This window comes from Panthera pardus, unplaced genomic scaffold (genome assembly GCF_024362965.1).
Source record: "Panthera pardus isolate Hobbes unplaced genomic scaffold, ASM2436296v1 HiC_scaffold_13, whole genome shotgun sequence".
Taxonomy (NCBI): domain Eukaryota; kingdom Metazoa; phylum Chordata; class Mammalia; order Carnivora; family Felidae; genus Panthera; species Panthera pardus.
Genome location: NW_026526688.1, coordinates 37,816,691 through 37,842,885, shown reverse-complemented (window position 1 = coordinate 37,842,885; position 26,195 = coordinate 37,816,691). Strand labels below are relative to the sequence as shown.

At 36.4% G+C, this 26,195-nt stretch overlaps 1 protein-coding gene across 1 annotated transcript; it reads left to right on the top strand.

Annotated features, from left to right (window-relative positions):
* Positions 1–761: 761 nt before the first annotated feature.
* ATP6V1B2 (ATPase H+ transporting V1 subunit B2) lies at positions 762–25,797 on the top strand. Its single transcript, XM_019467055.2, has 14 exons — positions 762–972; positions 7,760–7,815; positions 12,674–12,772; positions 13,529–13,622; positions 13,752–13,829; positions 14,281–14,420; positions 14,951–15,052; positions 15,404–15,501; positions 16,106–16,229; positions 17,830–17,980; positions 19,856–19,938; positions 21,164–21,268; positions 22,202–22,331; positions 24,370–25,797. The coding sequence occupies exons 1-14, from the start codon at positions 837–839 to the stop codon at positions 24,507–24,509; spliced, it is 1,536 nt and encodes a 511-aa protein (XP_019322600.1). The 5' UTR covers positions 762–836; the 3' UTR covers positions 24,510–25,797.
* The last annotated feature ends 398 nt before the right edge of the window (positions 25,798–26,195 follow it).

The following is a 26,195-nucleotide window of genomic DNA, read 5'->3' as shown; positions in this document are numbered from 1 at the left end:
TTTGAGAGAGAGATCGGGGTGGGGGTGGGGGTCGGAGAGAGAGAGAGGGAGACACAGAATTCAAAGTAGCCTCCAGGCTCTGAGGTCTCAGCACAGAGCTAGACACAGGACTGGAACTCAGGAATTGTGAGATCATGACCCAAGCCAAAGTATAACTTTTAACCAACCGAGTCAGGGGAACTTCTATTTCTGAAATAGTACTGGAATATGTTACACGTGTCTCACACTGCTATCACCACCCTAAACATTCCACCAAATGTTTTTTTAAATAGATACATGAGGGAATAAATCGGACAGGAAGACAGTAAAGTGCAATAAATAATGGCACATAGTGCCCTATGTTAATCATGGAATAGGTTTAATATCTTTTCCGTTTTTCAAAGTGCTTTTTCAGAACTTGAGTTTTCCTCATTCAGTGTCATGAAGATGGGTGACCTTTTCTTGTACATGCTCGCCTCTCTTCCCCCTCCTTCCCTTCATGTGGATCCCTTTCGTCTTCATTTCTTCTCTCTCTCTTAAATCTAGCCTTTCTTTCTGGGACCCACTTCCGCTTCTCCTTCCCTCTCCCTGGCCCGGCGCCTTCCCTCACAGCACGCTGGTCAGCTCCTCTCGCTGGTAGGCGGACTCACACCCGCCCACACGGAGCCGGAGTCACGAGTCTGCCGGCGGTGAGCTACGAAGCAGGAGGCTTAGCGGGCGGGGCGAGGCCGGGGCGAAGCCGGGGCGAGGCCCCGGCTCCGCAGCGCGCGTGGGCGGAGCCAGGCACACCGTCCGCCCTTGCTATATGTGCGCCTGCGCTGGGCAGCTGCGGGGCCAGTAGGGACGGAGGAGACAAGATGGCGCTGCGGGCGATGCGGGGAATCGTGAACGGGGCCGCACCCGAGCTACCCATGCCCACCAGCAGGCCGGTGGTGGGATCTCGGGAGCAAGCGCTGGCAGTTAGCCGGAACTACCTTTCCCAGCCTCGCCTCAGTGAGTATCAGAGAATAAGACGAATCTTGTTTTTGCTCCTTACCCAGTCCCGTGCTCTCATTCACCTGCTTAGCGGGGGAGGGGGGATTTATTTTTTCCTCTCTCACCGCCCCTACCCTGACCCAAAAGTCTGTTCTTAGAAGGAGATATGAGTGTACCTAACGTTTTCGTAACATAGGTAGGCCAAGGGCAAGAGAACCGCCAGGAACTTTTTCCTGGGGGTGGTGGGCTACGGGCTATTTGCCCCGCCCTCTCCAACTTCCCTAGACTGGAGCTTAATCAGGCACTTGCTTCCTGTTTCTGAGGCAAGGCCGCTTCTTGTGACTTCAGTCTTCAGCTGCCCCTGCCCCATATCATTTGGATATGTACCCTCTCCTCCCTCTGGTATAGACCTTTAGGGGTAGTCTGGAGTTCCTGCCTAGGGAGACTCTGTAATGCCATCGCTGACGTGGTCTGGCTTTTACTTGATGGAGGTCAGGCCCACAGCCAGAGGGAGATGTTTTGTGGAAGGGCTGCTCCACGGGAGGACACCTTGATATCAGAGAATGCTACAGCTGAAAAGTATTCTGCAGGTCATCTAGTCTAACGCTCTCATTTTACAGTGTGAAGCTTACAGTCTGGGAAGTACACGACTTCCAGACTTTAAATGCTTAAATGATTGGCAAAGCAGGAATTAAAATTCCGTTTCTTAATTTTCTCTGGGCCCTTTTCTACCATTGTCTCTTCATTTACTGATGAGTTAAACCTAACACGATTGAGTGCAAGGATATCCTGGGGAAGCCAAGCAGCTTTGCCCGTATTATATAGTCTATGTGCAAAGCATATCATACATATGCATGTTTAAGTGTTGTTGTGACTGTAAAAAAAACCTGCCTTAATAAACCATGTTTTAAGTGGACTACCAAAAGAAATGTTTATTTATTTATTTATTTTTATTACTAAACAGTACAGTTGTGTAGCATCAGATGTCTTCACAGCTTCCTTAGGAATTAGGGATCAGCCCTGGAAATTGACTCTTTTTAAAACCTGGGGAAGCACCTGATGTTTCCCCAGGTGGTGAGACAATGTTTGCACTGGTTAATTGCCAGAATGCCTGTTTGTGGGTGGCTCTTTGGTTAAAAAAAATTTCAAATGAAGGGTTCCAGTCTAGGGCTCTCCAGTCTGACTAATCCTATCCTGATCTATCACTAGGTCATATGACAGCACTGCAGTGAGTGGAAGAGGAAAACACAGTTGATTCCATGGTTTACTAAAATGTGCTTTTTACATTGAGAATTATCTGAATTAGAAAATGCCTGTTGGAGATTTATATAAATTAATGTTTCAAGAAATTGACAGATATTGCATTCTTATATAGATTTAGACAATAAATTTATACCCAACAATTACACATTTTATTTTATGAATTGCATTTGCATGCTTTGCTTTTCTGGGTAGAGCAGGTAAACATTAGTGACTTGTAGGAAAAGATTATAAGGGTGCAATAGTTTCCATATAATTTTTCTTTCAGTGTTAATTCAGAGAGTATCAACTGAAATAATAAAATTGTTTAAAACATGGTTGTTAATCCTTAAGAGAGATGAGTATGGTTTTTCACTATTCTTTGTGTGCTTAGCCAGCGCTAAAGAACTCCAGAGGAGATGCCTCCTGACAGAATTGTTACAATATAATGCTTAAAACTGAACCTCAGGAATCCTTTTTGTATCCTCAGTGTAGCAAGGTGCTTGACACATAGAAGGTGTCTTGTAATTGTTTGATAACCTGCATTTAAACCCCTTGTTTTAATAGTTTAGGAGATTCTTAATGTGGGTGGAATCAGAGTAGGGAGTTGGGACACTTATTTGAGTTGCCCTTCTGTGTCTGGGTTATTCTGAAAAGCATAAATGATACTGAATTTAGGCTAACAGTTAACTATATTTGAATATCATCCTTTTCTTATATTGCCATATTCTTGATTCTAGTCCCACAGTTTTAATTGCTTCTGAGTAAATATTGATTAACTTCTTAATTTTTCTAAAGATTGATTATACCACCTTAGGTGATATGTTATTATAGTAATTTAATGTGTGCTTTTTGAATAAAGGAGTGGAACTAATTCGGCAGTTCCACTGTAAAAATTCGATCCTGTTTTAAAACAGCATCACAATTATGGGTCTGTTAACGAGAAATGGAAAATGAGATATACAGCCTTGAAGTAATCATGAGCATTTTAGTTGAATTTCTAATCACAAGGAAAGAAAACTTAATTTTCTTTTAAATTGTGAGCAAAATTCAGTAATACATATAGAACTTTTATACACTGAACATTTTGAATTAGATAATCTCTATTGTTCTTAAGACCTTACTTAGATCAGAGCTAACCTTAAGTTTATTATTTCATGGTGCAGAGTTAGCCTCAGAACTAACCTTATGTTTCCTATTTCATAGAGCAGAGTTAGCCTCAGTGAAAAGTCAAGTAAAGGAATTATCAGTTTGCCTTTTTTTAGAACCTCTCAGTACCCACCTGTCAGGGTGTGGGTCTCTACTATTCTTGCATAATAGAAGATGATTGCTTAGGGTTTTTGTTTTGCTAATAAAGTGGAGGCTAGAGCACTGGATCTGGTATTATGCAATGACTGTCTAATTTTCTCTGAAAATTTCACAATCATTAAGTGGTGTTACTAGTGTTGAACAATATCATATCCTGCAGGAGGAAGAGGATGTCATCTGACAAAATAAGTGCTTCTTAAAACCTTTGTAAATTTTGATTTTAAAATATTACTCCATAAATATTACTTGATAGTACTTGCTTGATAGTTAAGGATCAAAGATGTAATGTGTTCAACATGTAATGTAAACATGTATCTATGTTGTCAGAAGTTCTGAATATCCCCTGCAGACTCAACTTACTCATCTGGGAATTTTCATAAGAGTGGTCATTATTTTGGTAAATACAAATGTTTATATAATTTGTGAATAGGTTTTGACTTTTCGTAGAGCAGCTTGATGTCTTTGGCAGCCTTACTCTAAACTTTTCTCTCTGCTTTGGGCTGTTAATAGTAATTGTGAGGAAGGCTGGGTAAACACTGTTGAGAGGTAAAAAGTAGTGTTTGGTATCATTTTCTCTGCTTGTATTTTTTTAAAATAGTTTTATTATGGAAAAGAGCTATAGTTGGTATATATAAACTGTCTTATAGTACCTGTTTGTAGTCAAAATGCTAGGAATTGTGTCACCTCTATATTTATTAAATTATATAGGAGACTAAGTTCAGAAATACAGGGTCATAGAATACCAACCTTAGAATTAGGGGGAGAAAAAGCCAAACAAACCAAAAATCCAATTCTAAGTCCGGTTCTTACATTTAGTAACAAATTTGTCAGAGCCTTAGTTTAAGTGTAGAGTGGCTTTATCAGCCTTGCTGATCTCCCAGCATTTTGTGAATCTGAAATGAGGTAACTTCTCTGACGACACACTGTATAGTGTGAAACACTCTCTAAATGTAAAGTTTGGTAATATTTTTATTTAGTTTGGGTTATAGCTTTTATTTGTTCGGTTTGTATATGTCAGTTTAATTTAAATCAAGATGTTGCTTAAGCTCTGATTTGTATCTGAAGTAGTCTCCTTGCATTTTTTAAGCTTTCCAGTGAGGGGAAAGAAGTAAGCATCTCCGTTAGATTCTCCCACTCTGCCAGTGGCTATATGCCATTGTAGAAAGACTGTGTAGCAGTAGTGGCAAAATTTAGACACAAGAGAAGTATTGTCCAGTGCATTAAATAGCAACAATAACTTACTTTTTCATAGCTAAAGTTGCAGACTTGTGAAATTGTTTTGAGTGGTATAGCTACTTAAGTCTTACTAATAATTACAAGAGTGTACCAGACCACGGAAAACAACCAGTTCAGTTTTGGAATTTGAGCTGCAGTACAGAGTTAAAAGAACAAGTGGCTCTGGGTCCAGGCTATATATAAGTTCAGATTCTTGGGGCACCTGGGTGGCTCAGTCAGTTAAGCATCCAACTCTTGATTTCGTGTCAGCTCATGATCTCAGGGATCCTGGGTTCGAGCTCTGAACTGTTAGCATAGAGCCTGCTTAGGATTTAATCTCTCTCTCTCCCCCTCTCTCAAACTAAATACACTTTAAAAAAAAAAAAAAAAAAAGTTCAGATCCTTGTCAAGTTACTTGACTACTTATCTGAGAGTCCTTTTTCTCTTCTAAAACTTGGAATAATATTCGTTAACTCTGATCTGTTAATGGAGATTAAGTGAGAATTCCTGACAATTACTTATTAACTGTATATTGGTGGTGTTGGTATTAAACAATTAATTTGAATGGTTATTTATAGACTTTTTAAAGTATGTACATTGTTGCAAATTTAGAGACTGCTTTTGATGAAATAGAATTTTCTGTAACAGAAGTCAACTTGATTCATTGTTTCCAGCAAAAACAATGACTAGTGTTTCTTTTTCTTGGTCAGGCTTTTGCTTGTGACTGGCAAAACTTCATAATTTGAAATGAGCTTGAATTTAAACGTGAGATTCTGAAGGATCTGGTTGCGGAGGCTAAAAGTTCAGAGAAGATGCCAATCTTGGTGAAAAAGTAGAGAGAATTTTCAGAATCTGAAGAATTTTGTTGGTTACATTTTATTCAAAACAGTTGCCTCTAGGAGCACCTGGATGGCCCAGTTGGTTAAGCTTCTTTCTGACTTTGGCTCAGGTCATGATCTCACAGTTGTTGGGTTCTAGCCTTGCGTTGGGGCTCTGCGCTGACAGCACGGAGCCTGAGCCTGCTTTGGATTCTGTGTCTCCGACTCTCTGCCCCTGCCCTGCTTGTGTGCTCACTTGCTTGCTCTCTGTCTCTCTCTCTCTCTCTCTCTCTCTCTCAAATAAACATTAAAAAAATAAAGTTAAAACATAGTTGCCTATAAATCTCAAAACTAGATCCTCACCCCCAGCCCACCAGCTGAGACCCTCCTCTTATCCCTGACTAAGTGAAGGTTTTGAAAATGTGTTGTTCCTATTTTTTTTTTTTAAATTTTTTTTTTTAACATTTATTTATCTTTGAGACAGAGAGAGACAGAGCATGACCGGGGGAGGGTCAGAGAGAGGGAGACACAGAATCTGAAACAGGCTCCAGGCTCCGAGCTGTCAGCACAGAGCCCGACGCGGGACTTGAACTCACGGACCGTGAGATCATGACCTGAGCCGAAGTAGGCCGCTCAACCGACTGACCCACCCAGGTGCCCCGTTCCTATATTTTTAAAAGCTGTGTTCTAGGAAAACATGTTTCAGATGTAGCTCCCTTTGCATTTCTACATAGCAGTTTTAGAAAGTCATTGAAAAACTGAATGTTCAAGTTCACTCAAAATGAGAAAAATTAATTTTTTTTTAGGAGTAGGAATTATTTTTAAGAGTATCAGATTATTTTCATATAGTGGGGAGGATTTTCATAAAAAGCCTCTTTTTTTCTGTTTCTGTAATTTGAAGGGAATTGGATTGTTTTACATTACCATCCATTCAAGTAACTTAGCTTTTTAAATTTGTGACTTGGTTTTTATTATCCAAGGTTAAAAAAGTCATTTGGGGCCCTCTGTTGAGATAATTACAATTACAGATATTCAAGCAAATATTTGGTATCAGGTTTAAATGTCCTATGAGCATGAAAGACAAATGCCCCTGATAGTGCTTTCCTGCTTCCAGCATTTGTCCCAGGGTGCTTGCTTTCTGGTTGAAGAAATTGTTTTCAAGTTTTTAACCCCCTTGAGTGGACAGACTAGTTATATTAAATGGTTTCCTCATTCTTGGAAGTCTATATTTGTGCCAAAAATCTCCATCCCAAGACCTCACAAGAAATGAAGCAAATGAAAAATTCTCAGATGACAATTTCTTAAAATGTATTTAAAGCCTTGTATTAAGTTTTCTTCATTTATTTCATTTTTTCAGCTGTTCTGATTATGAAATTTAGTTAATTCTGAGATTAGAATTATTGTCTCCTGAGTGTTCTGTTTTATACCTAAATAGCGTTACATTTGACATGTTTGTCGGTGTAGGATAGCTGGCTCCTTTCTGAAATGAAGGATTTGGGTAGTACCTTATTGGCTGGTAGTTTATTCCTAGAGAATAATTTGCAGTAGAAAAATACAGGCCTCTAAACTGACAGTAACATTTTACTTTTTCTAAGAAAAAAAAAAAAAGATCTTATTTGACCTCTTCCATTGCCTACTCCCCACTTCCTAAAGTTCTTTTCCCTGTAATTTTTATGACATCATTTAATTATGGCTTTTTACCTCACAGATTACATTTTCTCAGATTTCCTTTGTGAGTTTTGTCATTTGTGTTTAAAGTTGTTGAGGACTTCCTTTCCCTTCCTTATCTACTTTGTTAAGTGCCACCTCTTATTTAAAGGATTATCTTTTCTCTTTGAAGTAAGAACTGCTAGGTTTTTCCTGTGCTCCCACAAACCGTCTATGTCTGTTATAGCCCTTAACTCTCCCCACTTCTCCATATAAAACTGGGAACTTGTGAAAGAGCTCTGCCCCTCTATGCCATCTTTGTTTTTGTGTCCTGGGTCCATAAAATAAAGTGACTTACAGTAAGAACACAAAATGTTTTTGGTTGGATGAGGATGGATTATGAAAAGTTGTACAGGCACAGGCATATTTCACAAATTCAATGAAAAGTTTTTAACTGTTTCACTGCTCCATATTATAATAGGTGCAGTAGAGAGAGGAGCTTTTTGGTAATACTACAGAGACAATTGTGGGTTGTTGTCCTCTTTGACTAAAGCTGACTCTTCTGTGTTTCTTTCCAGCGTACAAGACAGTATCAGGAGTCAATGGTCCACTAGTGATCTTAGATCATGTTAAGGTAATACCACTATGATTATCATTTAAACATTTATGTAATTAAAGACATGGCATTAAGTCCTGTTCAGCACACTTTAAATTTTGTGTTACTGTTTTTAAGCCATTCTTTGGTCTGAATGTCAGTGCTATCTAGGAGACTAGTTTTAAAATCAAAAGACAGAATATTGGATTCCAGTAGTGGATCTACTGTGGATTCTGTTTATGGCCTAGAATTCCTCATTTGCAAAATTAAAAAAAAAAGAAGAAAGAGAAAATTGGGGAGCGGTGTCAATCCTACCTCATAGGTTTATTGAGGAAAAACAACAGTAATCTATGAATGTGTTTTATAACCTATAGATCATTATTAGCTATGTGATATCTTTTGGCTGTTGTCATAGACTGCCATGTGTTATACTTATTTGTTAATAGTATTTGTCTTCTTTACTAAATTTTAAGGTCTTTGAGTGAATAAACAAAGTTACTTTTATCTTTGAGGGCCTGACACTGGTTTTCAAGTAATGATAAACAAGAACAGGTTATCTCAGCAGTGACTGAAACTCTAAAGAACAGTTTTTACTTACTCAGTCTGTTGTAAGGATCTTTAGTTACATATTGGTTATTTAGCTACACCTATGCTTAAGAATTAAAAACACTATTACTGTTATTATAGAAAAAGAGGCATAGGATATAGACTATAATTGAATATCCTAGGGAAAGCCTCCTACCTGAGCTGTATGATCAAAATATTTTCCAAGAAAATAATTTATGTAGTATACTCTCTAGAACAATAATTCTGTATTGGTTGGTGTTGGGGTGGATTAGGGGAGAAGCACACAATTATTAGTTTGTTGGGAGAAGTAATGGTGGAAATATGTTTGACATGTGACCTCTCTGGAAGCAGAAAATAAATCGGAAAACATTTCCTCAAAGAAAGGGCAAAGTGCATTGTCTCTTCAGCTTTATCACTAAGATTATATTTTTATGCATGACAAGGTTCCTTTACAAATTTTAACCTTAAGATTAAGCATAACAAATGCATCTTCTGGCCACAGTCTCATGCTAGTCTGCAATTTGATTTAAAGCCTTAATTTATTGCACTCAGTTTGTGCAGGGTGTAGGCAGGTGCCCATTAATGTTTTGTGAAGTGGAGCCTACACTTTTATTTTTGAGGAAAAGATTGGATGCTTTCTTTTTTTTTTTTTTTAATCCTTTATTTCTCCTTTTTTTTTCTATGTTAGATAATATTTTTGACTCATTATAAATGTTATTGAAAACAATTAAAAATATTCACATTTCAATTCTGTTAAGCGCTGAGCTCAGAACAGAAGATGTGATGGTGAACAATGGGCCCTCCCCCGTGGAGCATCATGTAGTGGAGAAGCAAATATAATACATATATATATAAATATCTAGTTAGTATTGCTATGAAGGCTAAGTGTGGGATGCTATAAGAGTCGGTAACAAAAAGGATTTTTATTTTTAAGTGTATTTATTTTGAGAGAGAGCACATGTACGTACACAAGCTGAGGAGAGGCAGAGACAGATGGAGAGAGAAAATCCCAAGCAGACGCCACTGTCAGCATAGAGCCTGACTTGGGATTCGATCTCACGAACTGTGAGATAGGACCTGAGTCGAAATTGAGTCAGATGCTTAAGTGACTGAGCCACCCAGGTGCCCTGAGAAGGACTTCAGAAAATATCTTTCAGGAAGTAATTTTAAGAGTGATCAAAAAGTTTCATTGATGTTTGCTCCAGCTGAGGAAAAACTGGTAAATATATGTAGTTGTAGAAATGGCTTTATAACACCACATTTAGAGTAGCTTTTAGAATTTAAAGGTTAAAGAACAGATAATTTTATGCAAATTGTGTCAGAAAAGAAGAAGATGGAGACTGCTCAATTCATTTTATGAAACTGGCACATCTTTGGCTTCCATACCAGACAAAGGGTAGTAGTGGAAAAGAAAAAAAGACAACTATCCTCGCTTATAAATACGGATTCCAAAATTTTTAATAAATTTTTAATAGTCATGTATTGGAGATTAGCAAAAATGAGTATGTAAAAAATCCATAGAATTGTGACAAAGTAGAGTTTGTCCCATTAATACAAAGATAATTTAATGTTAGGAAATATATCAGTCATTTAGCTTAATTCAGCTCATTTATGGATCAAACTAGAAAGTGCTTGTGCTCCTCTAAATTAATAAAGAAAAGGTGATAAAATTACTCATTTCTACAAAAACAAAAGGTTTTAACCTCTTAAAGGATATTTACCATAACCTACAGCAAACAACATACTTAAGGAGAGACTCGAATAACATTCCCATTTAAATCAGGAAAAAGCTGAGGATGCCTAGTTGTCACCACCATTTTCTATCTTTGTACTTGGAACCTGACCAGTGCTGTGGCTAAAAGAAAGAAGAGTATAAAGGTATTAGAGGAAAGGCACAGGTGTCATTATTTCTTGATAATACCATTAACTAAAACCCAAGTCATTCAGTAGGCAAACTACTAGAAACAATGGTGTAACACAGAGTTGCTGGATACAAGAATCAGTCTATAGAAATCAGGAGTGTTGTATGTGGCAGAACTCCTTATTTACAGAAAACCTTAAAACTTTGTTGGAAGACAAAAAGGAAGACTTAAAATAAGTGGAGATTCCATGTTCATTAATGAAAAGACTCAGAATAGGCAAGATACTGATTCTTCTCAGGCAACAGAATCAGAGAGAAATTACAAATAAAAATTTGGTGCAGGCATAAGCAATTGTTATCAATGGAGCAAAATTAAGCTCCCTCAAACCAACTCTTGTCACAGTGCAGATTGTGACTTGGTAAATGATAAAAGCAGCATTGCAAGTCAATGGGGGACATTTTGTGCTGCATAAATATTTTTGGGGTAATTGGCTTTCTATGTGAAAAAAGAATAAAAATGAGAAAAAAAATGGATACCACAAACAAAGGCAATTGGATTAAAGTTAGCCTAAACCTGAAAAACTTACTAGAAGACAAAATTGAAGACTATTTGTACGACTTAGATTAGATGATTTTCTTTCCTAAACCAGACACAAAAGGCACCAACATAAAGGAAGACAAGTTATTTTCTTACATAAAAAGTTTTGATATGATACCATAAAGAAAATTAAAAGACAAGAAACAGTAAAACCACATACTTACAGAAGGATTAATATCCAGTACCTATAAGACTCCTACAAATCAAAGAAAAAACAGATCCATTTGAAAAGTGAAGAAGAGATATAAGCCAATCATAGGTAATGAAGTCTTAATTGTCAATGGAAATGAAAAGCTGTTCCATATTAGGAGAATCTGGAAAATACATATTGAAAAGATGCTATTTTTTACTTCATTAAAATGGCAAAAATTAAAGTTCAAATAATAAAAGATTGGCACAAATACAGGGAAAAGATAGTTTTGTATACTGCTAGGGAGATCTTAAAAAAATACAGTTCCTTTGTAGAGTAGTATGAAAATTTAGAGAAAATGGGCACAGCCTCTAGCCCATCACTTGGTAACCAAATACCTTATGGAAAACCCACTTGCATGAGGAGCTGCGTGCAAGAATGCTCTTGTAGCATATTTGTAATAGTGTAAATTTGGAATAACCTTGAATAAAATGTGGTGTCATTTGATTTTAACTACATTTGTTTTGTTTTAACATTAATTTTGGGATGCCCATTTATTCACATGTTAGCATCCCCAGGTGTCTTATGGGTACCTGCGTGGCTCAGTCAGTTAAGTGTCTAAGTTGGGCTCAGGTCATAATCTCATGGGTTGTGAGTTCAAGCCCCATATCAGGCTCTGCTCTCAGCGCAGAGCTCGCTTCAGATCCTCTGCCTCCTTCTCTCTCTGTCCCCCCACTCGCATGTGCTCTCTCTTCTCTCTCAAAAATAAAAACATTAAAATAAATAAAATTTTTAAAAGAGTGTTTTAAAATCAGTGATGCACCATTGTTTAATGGAGAGATGTTTTCCTTCACATCACACAGGGAGCGATGCACTTTGCAATAGATTGTGTTGATAAAAGAGGTAAGTATTACCATGACAGATCTAAAACATAAGATCAAGTGAAGAAAAAGAAAAGCTTCAGGATGATATATATAATACGTTGCCATTTATGTAAACAAAACACTAAAATATATTTCTGGGAAATCTGCATTTTAAAATATTAAAAGTGGTGGGGGGTGCCTGGGTGACTCAGTTGGTTAAGCATCTGACTCTTCGTTTTGGTTCAGGTTATGATCTCAGTTCATGAGTTGGAGTCCTTTAGCAGGCTCTGTGGCTCTATGCTGACAATGCGGAGCCTGCTTGGGATTGTCTCTCTCCCTCTCTCTATGCCCCCTACTCATGCATGCATTCTTTCTATCTCTCAAAAATTAACTTAAAAAAAATAAAATATTAAAAACGGAAGAGGCATACATACTTGGTTAGGAGAGTTTGAGGGGGAACATTTATCTTCTTATTTTCAGTTGGCATTTTTATCCCCTCCCCACAAAGTATAAGGGTGAGTACACACACAACCCAGAAATAAACGTCAGTTCTGAGTACTGGGAATGTGGTCATTTGTAAGTTTTGTGCCTTTCTTTAGTTTCAAAGTTTAAGACATATACACAGAGAAGAAAAATTTAATTGCTGTGTTTTTATGGATTTAAGACCTTTCTCTGTACCTTATGCTGTGTTTACCAGTATATGTACCAGGTGCTAAGTGTTTAAAGAATGTAAACTACCTGACGATGTTATAAACTCTCAGTATATACCTTTGGGGGAGATTTTACATGCATACATGCTATGATGGAGATAGAGCATACAGAGGAATTTGGGGAGCTTTTAAAAGTTGGTTATTGATCTTTTATTTTTTCTTATACAGTTTCCCAGATACGCTGAGATTGTCCACTTGACATTACCGGATGGCACGAAGAGAAGTGGGCAAGTTCTAGAAGTTAGTGGTTCCAAAGCAGTGGTTCAGGTAAGCATCATTTTCAAAACCTGGCCAGTTGAACAAAAACATTAAAGGACACGTCTTGTCTTTTCTAGCAATTATTGAGTAAGTATATCTTGATTACTGGCTATTGGTAGAAAAAATTTTTTCTTGTTGTCTTGCCAAATGTCAGCATCTATATTCGTTCTAGCCCAATAGCTCCACTGATAAATGGCTTTTTTTTTTTTTTTTAAATAAAACAAAGCAGATAATCACATGGAAAGAGAAAGATGAAAAGACAGAATTTATAGCTTATGGGATGAAACCAAAACAAGATCTGAGTTTGTTTATTTCATTGTCTTGTATAATACCTAGTTTTTAATGTTACCAATTATGAGAAATGCCAGTTTTCTCAAATAACATGTTCCTCTAAAAAGTACTATAGAGCAAGGATCAGCAAAATTTTTGTAAAGGACTACATAGTAAATTTTTAGGCTTTGTGGGGCCACCTAAGGTCTGTGATGCATATTCTTACTCTTCCTTTCTTTTCCTTTTTTTTGTTTTTAAACACTTTAAAAATGTAAACAACATTCTTAGCTTGATGGAGTTGGCCTAGAGGCACAATCCTTGGTTTAGAGGTTGGCAGTTTGGTTCATCACCAGGGACATTTCTCTGTTTATTATGAAAATACTATGCATTGATGTATTTTACTTTATATAGGCTGTTTAACAGACAAAAATAATATTTAAGTACTTATGATCTAAATCCCTTTTACTCTTCTGATTACTTTTTCTTTCTCAATAGGTATTTGAAGGGACTTCAGGTATAGATGCCAAAAAAACATCTTGTGAGTTTACTGGGGATATTCTCCGAACACCAGTGTCCGAGGATATGCTTGGTAAATGGATGTTATGCGTTGTGAGCAGAGATCTGTTTTCTTTTAAACATATTTCCATGGAGTCTTTCTTAAAAATTATGACTGTTTGAGTCACAGTCCACTCTGTACTGTCTTGTTACTGTTTTACAGGTAGGGTATTCAATGGATCAGGAAAACCTATCGATAGAGGTCCTGTTGTACTGGCTGAAGACTTCCTTGACATCATGGGTAGGAGCAATAAATGGATTTCTGTGTTTTGAAGAAAATAGCCTCTATTTTATAATATCTTTGTCAGAGAGTGATTTTTTTTGATATTTTAAGTAGACAATGTGATACATATTAATTGTATTATTTAATTTTTTTCTAGAAATCTTAAAATTTTATATAAAATATTTTAAGATATTATAAAATATCACTAGGGTATATCTGAAATATAAATAGCTTTGAAATGTAAAGGATTTTGAAATTAGGATTTCTCTCTTATTTATTTTGTTTTAGGAACTTGAGTTCTGCTACCATATATTTTGTGTCTACAAAAGACTGGAAATGTTACTTAATGGAAAAGTTACTTAAACAATTTCAGATTTTTAAAAATAACTGATTCTTTAAGAGTAGAAAGAAATTATTTATATGGCTATAGTCTTAATGTATTAAATGTTATCTTTTGGAACTACTTTAGGCCAGCCTATCAATCCTCAGTGTCGAATCTACCCAGAGGAGATGATTCAAACTGGCATTTCAGCCATAGATGGCATGAACAGTATTGCTAGGGGGCAGAAAATTCCAATCTTCTCTGCTGCTGGCTTACCACACAATGAGGTGAGAACTAGGATCTGTTTTGTGTGAAATTTAACAAGGGAGATTTTTTTTTTTAATGTTTTATTTATTTTGAGAGCTTGTTATTGCGAGTGGGGGGAACAGCAGAGGGGAAGAAAGAGAATTGCAAACAGGATCTATCCACACTGTCAGTGCAGAGCCCAATGCGGGGCTCGATCCTACAAACTATGAGATCATGACCCGAACTGAACACTCAACCAACTGAGCTACCCAGGCACTTCATCACAAGGGAGAATTTCCAAATGCTTCACTGTTAGTAGGAAACCAAATAAAGGGTTTTCAGCAATACTCACTTGTACCCATTGCCCATTTCAACAGTATTGTGTTTTTCATGCATGAGGTTTATCTTGCTTACTCTTACAAATCTTTGCAAAAAGTACAAAAACTTTTTTGGGTAAAGTCCTTTAGAACATTGTTTCATTTATAATTCCAATTTCAAAAAGTTTAGGATAAAAACGATTTTGTTGTAAAAATTTTAGATTTCAACTCAGTTCGTTTATACTTGTCATCAGATTGCAGCTCAAATCTGTCGCCAGGCTGGTTTGGTAAAGAAATCCAAAGATGTAGTGGACTACAGTGAGGAAAATTTTGCAATTGTATTTGCTGCTATGGGTGTAAGTATAATTTTTTTGTTTTAATATGACATATAAAATTAATTGTTTATGTTATTAAAACAGTGCAGAAACAACACATACATTGTTGGATTTATTTCTAGGTAGAGAAGTTGCAATTTGGCATTTTGGGGTAAACTCAGGATTAAAATTTAGCACTTGACTGCAAAATTTAAGAATAATTTTCTCTATACCCAAAGCAGGCTGTTTTTACTCTGTTGGCTTTTGTGAAATTTTGGGGAGTACTTGAAACTTTAAAAGAAGGAACAGTGTAGATCCATAGCTTAGCCTTCATCAGAAATAAATATTGAGAATTTTTCTTCTCCCTGCACTGATGAAGTCATTGTTATTTAGGTAAACATGGAAACTGCACGGTTCTTCAAATCTGACTTTGAAGAAAATGGCTCAATGGACAATGTCTGCCTCTTTTTGAACTTGGCTAATGACCCAACGTAAGTAAATAGAGCTATTTCTTTCTGCTCATTCAGGCTTTAGATCAAAAATGTTACTAAGCCAAGGGAAGTAAAACGTTACAGTGAAAGCAACATGGGGATAGGAATGGCAGAGCTGTGTTTAATTAAATTCAGCTCTTCTTGCTGGCTAATTGGCTTTGGGCTAATCACCTTGGCTCTGAAGTTCAGTTGTCTCTCTCATAAAATGTGACAAATAATACTTGTCTCATACTGTTGTGCATTTTAAGTGAGATAATACATATAAATTACCTAGTACCTAGTAAGTGATCTTTTCCTCTTACTTGAGAAACCTAGCCCTTGCCTATTTCTTCCCTCCCTGTTTCTCTCTGTTTTAAGAACAATGTAGTTCTGAGAAATTAGGCGCCCGTTTCTAAAATAATCTAACTTTGTAGCATTAAGTAATTCTTACTATAAAAATATATAAAATAACTGCTTACTTTAGAACTTTTAAAGTAATAATTGCTTTATCCTCTGCAATCTATTTAAAACTTTGAAGGGAAACTGTACTGTTATTTCCAGAATCATGTTGTTTAGTCTTTGGCCTTTTAATTTGAGTAACAAAGGACTTAATGTTCCATTTCAGTATTGAGCGAATTATCACTCCTCGCTTGGCTCTAACCACAGCTGAATTTCTGGCCTATCAATGTGAAAAACATGTATTGGTTATCCTAACAGATATGAGTTCTTATGCTGAAGCACTTCGAGAGGTAACTTTTTTCTAAAAATGGATTATTTTTCAGAGTTATCTTGTCTCTTTACAAGTTTTTATTTTTCTTTAATCATTTTTTTTAAGCTTCATCACTCACATATTAGTAAAATACCTTAATTGGAAAGGAAAACACAACTTTTTTTTTTTGTTAACCTAGTTGAAATTATTATAGGATAAGATTTAAATTATTAGCCTAGTTATCGTACTGTAACCAGCTCCATGCATTTAAGACTTGATTCTAAAAGAGAGCAAATGATGCAAGTTGTTTATTCAGTTATTCTCCTAGGATGTTCTTTGTCCAGATTGTCAATTTTTAACCCTTTTCAGAATTTCATTCTTAATAATGTTAGTATTTAAATAAAACAGCATACTCTGATAGCACCCTCTTTAGAACTTTTTCCTTCAGAAAACTCAGTGTTTTTTTAGGAACAATGTTAAGATTTTCGTAGTTACCACCCAGAAGTTTGGGGTGTTTGTTCTAATACAAGTTACTGAAATTTTGAGTAAGTTACTCTTTTAAACATGTAAAAAGGGAAAAAGGACTTCTGAAGAGACATGCTGTATAAATACCCAGCTTCTTAAAACTCCCTATGATCCATCACCATATCTCATTCTATTGCAGTGCTTTTTCAGCATAGGAGTTTTTTTTTCCACCCATCACAGACCAGTACTTTTTTAAAGCACAGTTAAAATGAGTTATTAGCAAATTTTAAAGAAGGTATAAACTTACAAGCCTGGAATTTTACTTTTACTAGATTCAACAGATGTCAGATTGCCATCAGTTTTTTAAATACTTATTCTACTTTCTGTGTTATCTCATTACACATTGATAAAAGCTGGTCTGCAGACCATGCTTTGAGTACCACTACTGTAGCACACTCTTTTGGAGGTGCCAAAGTAACACCTAAAAGTTGGGCTTAATACTTTAGAATTCTTGGTGGTTGTAGGTTAATATATATGCCTATATTGTAGTGTGCATGTCTCTAAGAGAAAGACTATAACTATTCTTATTTTGTGTAATGAATGGACTCCTGGCTCTGTTATCTTGGGAAATTATTTAGCCAACCCTTGATTCCAACTGTAAGCTGGAGTTAACAGCATTACCTTCCTCACAGGATTGTTGTGAGGATTAAATTAAATATGTAAGCTGCATCAAATGATCCCTGGTATGTATTTCCTTTCCTTTTGACCTTTTCAGCATTAGTTAGCTTACATAAATATGGCAAGATCCGTGGCATGAAATAAATCTTGTGAACTAAGAATGTTCTCTTAGTTTTAAAATAACTTCCTTTGATTTATAGAATTTATAGATTGATTTATAGATTTTTTCTAGCAACATATTTGAAGATTTGCATTATGGTGATATGATTGTAGCAAGAAAAAAGAAAAACTTCTGCCCCCCCCCCCCCCCAACATATTTGTTACAGAATAATCTGAACTTGTGTTGCTAGGTTTTTAAGTCATCTTCTAGAGACTATTTAAAATTAAGAGAGGATACTTCCCACATTGTAATTGGGCATGTTTAAGAAAACATGTTCTAACTAAGCTTACTTTTCATATTCTGGTATGTGATATTCTCCTTCTTGACTTACTGTCAGGTTTCAGCAGCCAGGGAAGAAGTTCCTGGTCGAAGAGGTTTCCCAGGTTACATGTACACCGATTTAGCCACAATATATGAACGTGCTGGTCGAGTGGAAGGTAGAAATGGCTCCATTACTCAAATCCCTATTCTCACCATGCCTAATGATGGTAAGCTTTTGGTCTTTGAATTATAGCACACCTAATCACTGTAAGAACTTGATTCTAAGACAGAAGAACATTTACCTTTTTGAGTTGAAATTCTGCCCCCCCCCCCAAAAAAAAAAGTTTTTATTTAAATTCCAGCTAGTTAACATACAGTGCAATATTACTTTCAGGTGTAGAATTTACCCATTTCCCCCCACTCCCCACCTCCCCTCCCATAACCATCAGTTTGTTTTCTATAGTTAAGAGTTTGTTTCTTGGTTAGCCTTTTTCCCCTGTGTTCATTTGTTTTGGAGTTGAAATCCTTTTGAGAGTTTATCCTTCAAGAGTTTAGTGATTTGTTTCTAAATAAAATTTTTCATTTGATAACTGCCTATAATAATCATCCTTTTGTGGAAGAAGAAAAACAATTTTCTTTATAATTAAAATTTTCAATTTTCATTTATTAAATTACTACTGGGTGACTGCTATTATTGGGGACACAGATCTAGATATAAGGAATTCCTTTTGTGTTTTTAATTCAGTCTCTCTTTAATGTAAGTTACTTGACCTAGTTGGATATTTTTTATGTATGTGTACTAGTAAGGTAGCTTAAGTGCCAAATGAAGAGCACAAATAAGAAATGCCACAAGACTTTAGAGACAGAGTGATCACCAAAGGCTGCTTAAAAATGACTCTGTTTTAGAGGGGGAGGCAAACCATAGGAGACTCTTAATGGAAGGGAGGTGGGTGAGGGGACAGAGTAGATGGGTGATGGACATTAAAGAGGGCACTTGTTGGGATGAACACTGGGTGTTATATGTAAGTGATAAATCACTAAATTCTACTCCTGAAACCAATACCACACTATATGTTAACTAACTAGAATTTAAATATTAAAAAAAGGACTCTTATTTTGTGAAAGTACACAGTGCAATGCCTGTGTGAGTGTATGCTCGGGAGTGAAACCATTCAGTAGTCCTCTTCTGTTACTGCCTTTTTGTCCTTACCTCCATGCTTAAAAAGCACTTTTACAAAATATTTTCAGAATCAGTAATAACTCACTGTAAGCACTGTTTTCAGTGTTTTATAAGTATTACCTCATTTGATCCTCATAGCAGTTTTGAGGTAAATGTTCTACTCTGAGGCACAGGGAGGTAAAGTAACCTATTAAAGTTAAGAAGTGATAGCTTTAGAACCTAGACAGTCTGAATTTATAATTCACACTATACTGCCTCTCACATGAAAATACTTGTTCCAAGAAAGTACCTACAAAATTACTTTATGCATTTAACCAACTTAAAAACGTCTTGCTTTGTGGAACTTTATTGGTGCTGCCTGCATAGTGGTGGTTTGCTTGTCTAACATTCCTATACTTTCTGTGTTGAAATGGTGCATATCCACTTGAAATAGCTTATGAACGAAGCATGTTCTCTCAGTATATATTAAATTGGTAAACCTCTGCCAGGGAACTTTGTGTTTAAAATGGAATTTTATTTATATTTTGGAGAGAAATAACTAGGAGACATGGTACTTTTTTCTGAATGCAGCTAATTGACCTTAAATGCCCAATACATGTCTAACTGTGCTGCAACTCTAAATAACGCCAACCAATATGGTAACCTCTAGCTACATTTGGCTGCTTAAACTCTAAAGTTAATTAAAATTAGGTAAAATTTGAAATCAAGTTTTTTGCTTACATTAGCCACAGTTCAAGTGCTCAGTAGCCACATTAGGCTGGTGACTACCATATTGGACAGCACAGATATAGAACTTTTCTATCACAGAAAATTATTCTAAAGAGCACCATTTTATGTAATGCTATAGGTAATGTACTCTCACTTCTTGTGGGTTTGTTCATATGATATGGACACTTTAATGTCAGATGTTTTCCTCTGGTAGATATCACTCACCCCATCCCTGACTTGACTGGATATATTACAGAGGGACAGATCTATGTGGACAGACAGCTGCACAATAGACAGGTATTTGACATTTGAGCAGTGCTGTCAATCTTACAAATCTATTCTTCAGTTTCTCTTTAGTGACTTTGACTTTGCTTTTAGGAATTATTTTGTCAGAAAATGTCAACTTGAATTGTTTATAATACAGCTATAAAATTGTCATTTTTCTATACTTAAGTCCTATTGTGGACAAGAATGCCAATACTAAGAATGAAGTTTCCACTTTTCTTAAAATGGAGTCAGAGTTCTCAAAGAACTTTCTTGGGTATTCTATTCCATAATAGTATAATCTACCAGTCTTATTATTAATACAAAAAAATATATTTTTCTATTTTTTATTGCAGTATCAGTGACAGTACATTTTATTAGTTTTAGGTGTGCCAAGTAATGACTTGATACTTACATGTATTGCAGGGTGATGACAGTAAATCCAGTTACCATCCATCAATACATATAGTTACAAAACACTTTTTCTTTATGATGAGAACTTTCAAATCCACCCACCTGGCTACTTTCAAATATGCAATGCAGTATTATACACACTGTAGTCACCACGCTCTGGATTACATCTTTATGACTTACTTGTTTTATAACTGGAAATTTGTACCTTTTGACTCCCTTCACCCAGCGCCCATCTCAGGCAGCCACCAGTCTCCTTTCTATATCTGTAAGCTCACAGTTTTTTGGGTTTGGATTTTTTAGGTTCCACATATAAGTGAGAACATAAAAGTATTTATCTTTTTCTGCCTGACTTATTTCACTTAGCATAATGCCTTCAAGGCCCATCCATGTTGTAAATGGCAAGATTTTTTTTTAATGGCTGAATAATCAAAAAAAGATTGATGGTTTTGTAATAGATATGGCTTCTAATACCAGCTTTTGGGTGGAATTACTTACTGTTAGTTAATCTTTTTATTTCATATGTGATTATATGAATCACATAGAGCTCAGAAGGCTATTTAGATTTGATACTGTAGGCAGATGTTGAAAATTCTAGTTTTTCAATATGCTCTTGTACTTTTTTTTGTAGGTTTCATTTTGAGTTTGATTCTCAAAAGAAATACTATGCCGTAAAGTCTCACTTCCTTTTCTTGCTAGGAAAAGATATTAGAACTTAACTAGGAAACAAATAATGCAGTTTTATATAATTTAAGGGATAATAATGAGTTTCAAAATGCTTCTTTACTACCAGTAAATCTTGAATTTTGTATTTAAATGTACTTTTTTTCCTCATGTTCTGTGCAAGATTTACCCGCCTATTAATGTGCTGCCCTCTTTATCACGGTTAATGAAGTCTGCTATTGGAGAAGGTATGACCAGAAAGGATCATGCTGATGTATCTAACCAGCTGGTATGTATGTCATCTTAAGGATGGGGTTTAAAGAAATGAATACCTTTCTTAGTCCATTTGCTGTCTTACGCCTCTTGTCTTTCTCCCATATCACTGTACTTATCTCCCAATCCAAGTAGAACTTTAATAAAGGTTGCATGTGTAGAATATATAATCATTCATTAGAACCAAGTCTTTTTTTTTTCCCCCAGAGTATTCCTGAATGATACTGTAATTTCTTACTTAAGATCTTAAGCAATCACCAGAACACTAAGGGATACAGCTTTGTATATTCTGTGAAGTCCTTGGTTTTTGTAGTTGTATGAGATTGTACACCAGGCACCATAAAGAAAAATACTTTTGACCTTAAAGTAGAAATGGTAAGCCTAGGAGCACCTGGGTGACTCAGCCAGTTGAGCATCTGATTCTTGATTTTGGCTCAGGTCATGATCTCATGGTTTGTGGGTTCGGGCCCCACATTGGGCTCTGTGCTGACAGCATGGATCCTGCTTGGACTTCTCTCTCTCTTCCTTTCCTCTGATCACACTTTCTCTCTCAAAATAAATAAGTGAACTTTAAAAAAAAAAAGCAAACTTCATACCGCAAATAGTTTTTCTGAACTTTGAGATGGATTTCTTTGTGGTATGAGTTCTGACTTCACATGCTATTAAAATGTAAGCTCATTGAATGTTGAGGAAGTGTATGTTTTAGAGAATATTAGTAGTGCCTATGGACTGCATGCCAGAAGACTCCTTTCTCAGTGAGACTATAATAATATTTTTCTTATACTTTCATATGAACTTTATGTGAATTATGTTTGTAAATAATGTGAAATTCCTTCTGTGGTCTCTTACATGAAGATAGGTATAGAAATACTCCTAAATATATAGCCCAGATTACTGTTAACATTTATAAAATCTTATCCCTATTCATATAAGCATTTCTTCTCTTTAGTATGCATGTTATGCTATTGGTAAGGATGTACAAGCCATGAAAGCCGTAGTTGGAGAAGAAGCCCTTACCTCAGATGATCTTCTTTACTTGGAATTTCTGCAGAAGTTTGAGAGGAACTTTATTGCTCAGGGTAAGATGACTGTTTTCTCACAAATATAAAAACCTCATATATAGTTTTGAAGACTTCTTTCCCAGTCTGGACAATTTACATTGGTCTCTACATGATTTTCCTTCTGAGTAGACAAGAGGTTCTTCCAATTGTCTATCATGTCTTTTTGCACTTAGCCCTCAAGCTCCTTCCCCTTTGCCTTCAACTCCATTATCCATTCAGCTCCCATCTGAATTTTTCCTTCTCTTTCACCTGGCTTTCTGCTCTGCTGCCTCCACTGCTGGTTCTCCTTCCTCTTAACCCCTCTGCAATGATCTCCTCTTGCTTTGGGGGTTTGGGGCTTTTCTGATTCACTTATTTTCATCTCCTTTTCTGATATCTTATCTTCCTCTTCCTTCTCAGAGGCTTAGCTTCCTGTTTTTTCTGAGCTTTTTTTTCCCTCTAGATTTAACTTTTTTCTTATGCTGTTGACTAAATTGCTATGTAGGATCCTCATCCTCTTTCTAAAGCTCTAATCCCACATCACCAACTAGGATACTTTTGTTTATGCTGCCATCTCCTCAGGCTTAGCATGGTCAGAACCCAGAGTTTTTTGGGGTTTTTGTTTTTTTGCTGAACACCTGCCTAGCAGTTCTCTTTTCAGTTTATCTATCTCTTGCATGAGCATTGTCCTACTGAGCCCAAGCTCAGTAATTGGACATTATTCTTCACTTTTATTCATTTATTCTCCAGTGACCAAATATTTATTAATTTGTGGTGTTCTTATTTAAAATATCCTAAGCACGGAGCCTGCTTGGAGTTCTCTCTCTCTCCCTTTCTCTCTGCCCCTCCCCTGCTTGTGCATGTTCTTTCAAAATAAATGGAAATAAACAATAAATAAGATATCCTATTCTGGTTTCATTTCCATTACAGTACATTAGTCCAATGTTTCTCAAATTTTAATACACTTTTGAATCAACTGGGATCTTGCTAAATTAGACATTCTGATTCAGTAGTTCTAGATGGAGCTAGAGATTCTGTATCTGGACAACTTCTTGGGTAATGTGGACGCTACTGATCTCTGGCCACACTTTGCATCTTAAGGCCTAGTCCATACCCGTTTCCCATCATCCTAGTCATCAGTGCCAGCTTTTTCATCACTTTTCCTGACTCTCTACGTCTCATTGCTAGAATAAATTTATTACTAATTTTATTGATTGTCCCTCTAGTAAAAAAGGCTCTATAATGGTTTTCATCAAATAGCACATGTAGGGTTTTCAAGCTGTTTTGATTGGTCTCTCCTTTGCCACCTGCTAATGCTGCTAATACTCTATATTTGACCTCAGTGGTACTTACAACAAATGTGTTTTCTTTGGAATAATGCATCACGCTATACACTTAGGACCTGTGCACTCTTCTATGTATGTGATGCATTTTTTATTAACATTAAACCCAAAAAAATGTGGATAATTTTTTAATGCAGAATCATAGTACCTTAAAAAGATTAAAATGAAGTTCTTTTAGTAGAGAAAAGAACCCAGAATTTCAGCCACTCTGATTCTTCAGGCAAGAAATGAAATTTATTTGAGGATAAGAGTGATTCTGCTATTAAAAATAATTAGTAACAACTTTGAAAATGACTGACCTATTCAGGGTATTTAGTTGACATTTAGGGTTTCTCAGTGTGTACAACCCTCCCTCAAATTCATCCTCTGTTTCTAGAAAAGTGCCTTTCTTGTAATCTCTGGACAGAATACTGGGTCTAGTTTCCATTGCTCCAGGTATTTAGGATCCTACCCAGTTATCCAAAAAGTTGTCCCCCCACACACCAGACTGCCCTCTCTGACCTGCAGGCCTCTCTCCCTTTTCTCTGATTCCTGATGGTACTTAACTGTATCCTCATTTACACATTCGGTTGCTTTCAGTCTTAGGAGACCTAACTGCTTTGTTTCTGTTTTTTTTTTGTTTGTTTGTTTGTTTATACTCGATGCTCACAGCCCTACTGTGCCATAAATAATGAATAACACTGATAAGTGGTAAGTAGTTTACCGTTACTCATTCAATCTCATTTTTTTCTAAGGACCTTATGAAAACCGCACTGTCTATGAGACTTTGGACATTGGCTGGCAACTGCTCCGAATCTTCCCCAAAGAAATGCTGAAGAGAATCCCTCAGAGCACCCTGAGTGAATTTTATCCTCGAGATTCTGCAAAGCATTAGCTGCTACTTTATCGCTGGCTCGATACACTTGTGAAATAGTGTTCTGTTTTCTTTATTCCTTTTGCACTCCCTAATCCCCCATCTCTGTGTTGGAGTTTGCCTTGTTACCCTGTAATTAAAAACAAAGAATAGTAACATGCTGTGCCAGTGTTGCAATGTTTTAAACTTCTAACAGACTTTAAAATATCCCCTGTTGAGAAAACCCAGGTCATCAGTGCTCTTTTTAAAGTAGCTTCAGGGATGGAGGTGAATTTTTCTTACTGATGTGTGTTTGTACATAGTGGTACAGTTAGTTGCCTAATAATGTCTTCATTATTTGGGTCTCCTCTACCTTATCTCTCAGCCCCCTCAAGAGTATCACTGTCTGAAATTATAACGCTTTGATCTCCAAGTTAGGGCCAGGATCAGGTCTAAAAGAAGCCTCCTGTCTGAAGAGCCAAGAGCCTTTTCCCTGAGCATTTGTTTTTGGATTGTTGCTGTGCTTGTAGGTATGTGCTGCTGCTCTAAGCAGATGGTTTAACTTTCCACCTGCTTTTTCCTACTTAATGACTAGATTAGAAAAGGAGTTTCCCTTTTCTCTTTAGTCCATATGAGTTGGGAATCCTGTGTTTTACTGTTCTCCCTCCCTCTGAGTGACACAGAATCCTGCAGCTTTTGCACAGCTGGCATCACTCTGATAGTAGTGAGATGCCTTGTCTTAATGATCCTTACTGGGTTTCCCTGCAGAGGAATCATAATTAAAATAACTAATAGAACTGTTGCTTGGAAAGAGTTGGGGTATAATAAAAGAAGAAGGAAAAACCCATATTCATTCTACATTCTGACATGCTGACAGTGGCTTAAGTTTCTAAAGTGTTTACCAGACGCTGAGGGCAAGGTGGGGAAGAGAAAGCTTTTCTGTGTATGGATATTTTAAACTCTGTTGACAGCAGCCTTTGGAAGACCCCCTATTTGGTCCTGTTTTCTGACCCATCTCTGCCTTTTCAGGTTAATCTTGTGATACAAGTGATAGCATTTAAAAGCTTTCGCCTTTTAATTCTCGCTCCTTCCTATTGTGAGCCCTGAGCTGTCTTCTATGCACTTTTGCCATGTCTACTGTTTAGTCTCTTTGTGTTCTTTGTTACTTGGGTGCAATAGCAACTTCTCTGTGCATTCCATCTTTCAAGTTGTGTAAAGTTCTTTTTTCTCTGAGGGTGTAGGGGTGGGGGGGAGTCAGCATGATTATATTTTAATGTAGAAAATGTGACATCTGGATATAAAATGAAAATAAATGTTAAATTAAATGGAAGTTACCTAGAGTGACTCTGTATCTTCTAATCAGAAAAACAATAATAACAAGTGGATATATAATATATAATCACCTCTCTGATTTAGTTTTGAACATCATAACTAGTGTTGTGCACCAGCCTCCTGTGTTATAGGGATATGGCCCATGTTTTATATCCTTCTGTCTTCAGGCTGACCTTTCTACCTTCCAAGCTCTTTCCACAGTAATATATCTTCCAACATACTGTGTTTTGATTCAAGCTTGAGAGTTACTACAAGTGTTTTACAGCATTGTTAAAACATTTTTCAAGACCTCTAGAACCTATCTGCAATGGATGAAAGAGGATGATAAATAGAAAATGAAACACATATTGAAGCATGCCAAAACTTGCTTCAAATAATACCTTAAATAGACATCCA

Excerpts from the sequence above, each read along its gene's own strand:
- ATP6V1B2 (XM_019467055.2), top strand. The coding sequence starts at position 837 with ATGGCGCTGCGGGCGATGCGGGGAATCGTGAACGGGGCCGCACCCGAG. Across the intron at positions 15,053-15,403 it reads TTGTATTTGCTGCTATGGGT|GTAAACATGGAAACTGCACG; the intron begins GTAAGTATAATT and ends ATTGTTATTTAG. Across the intron at positions 17,981-19,855 it reads TCTCACCATGCCTAATGATG|ATATCACTCACCCCATCCCT; the intron begins GTAAGCTTTTGG and ends TTCCTCTGGTAG.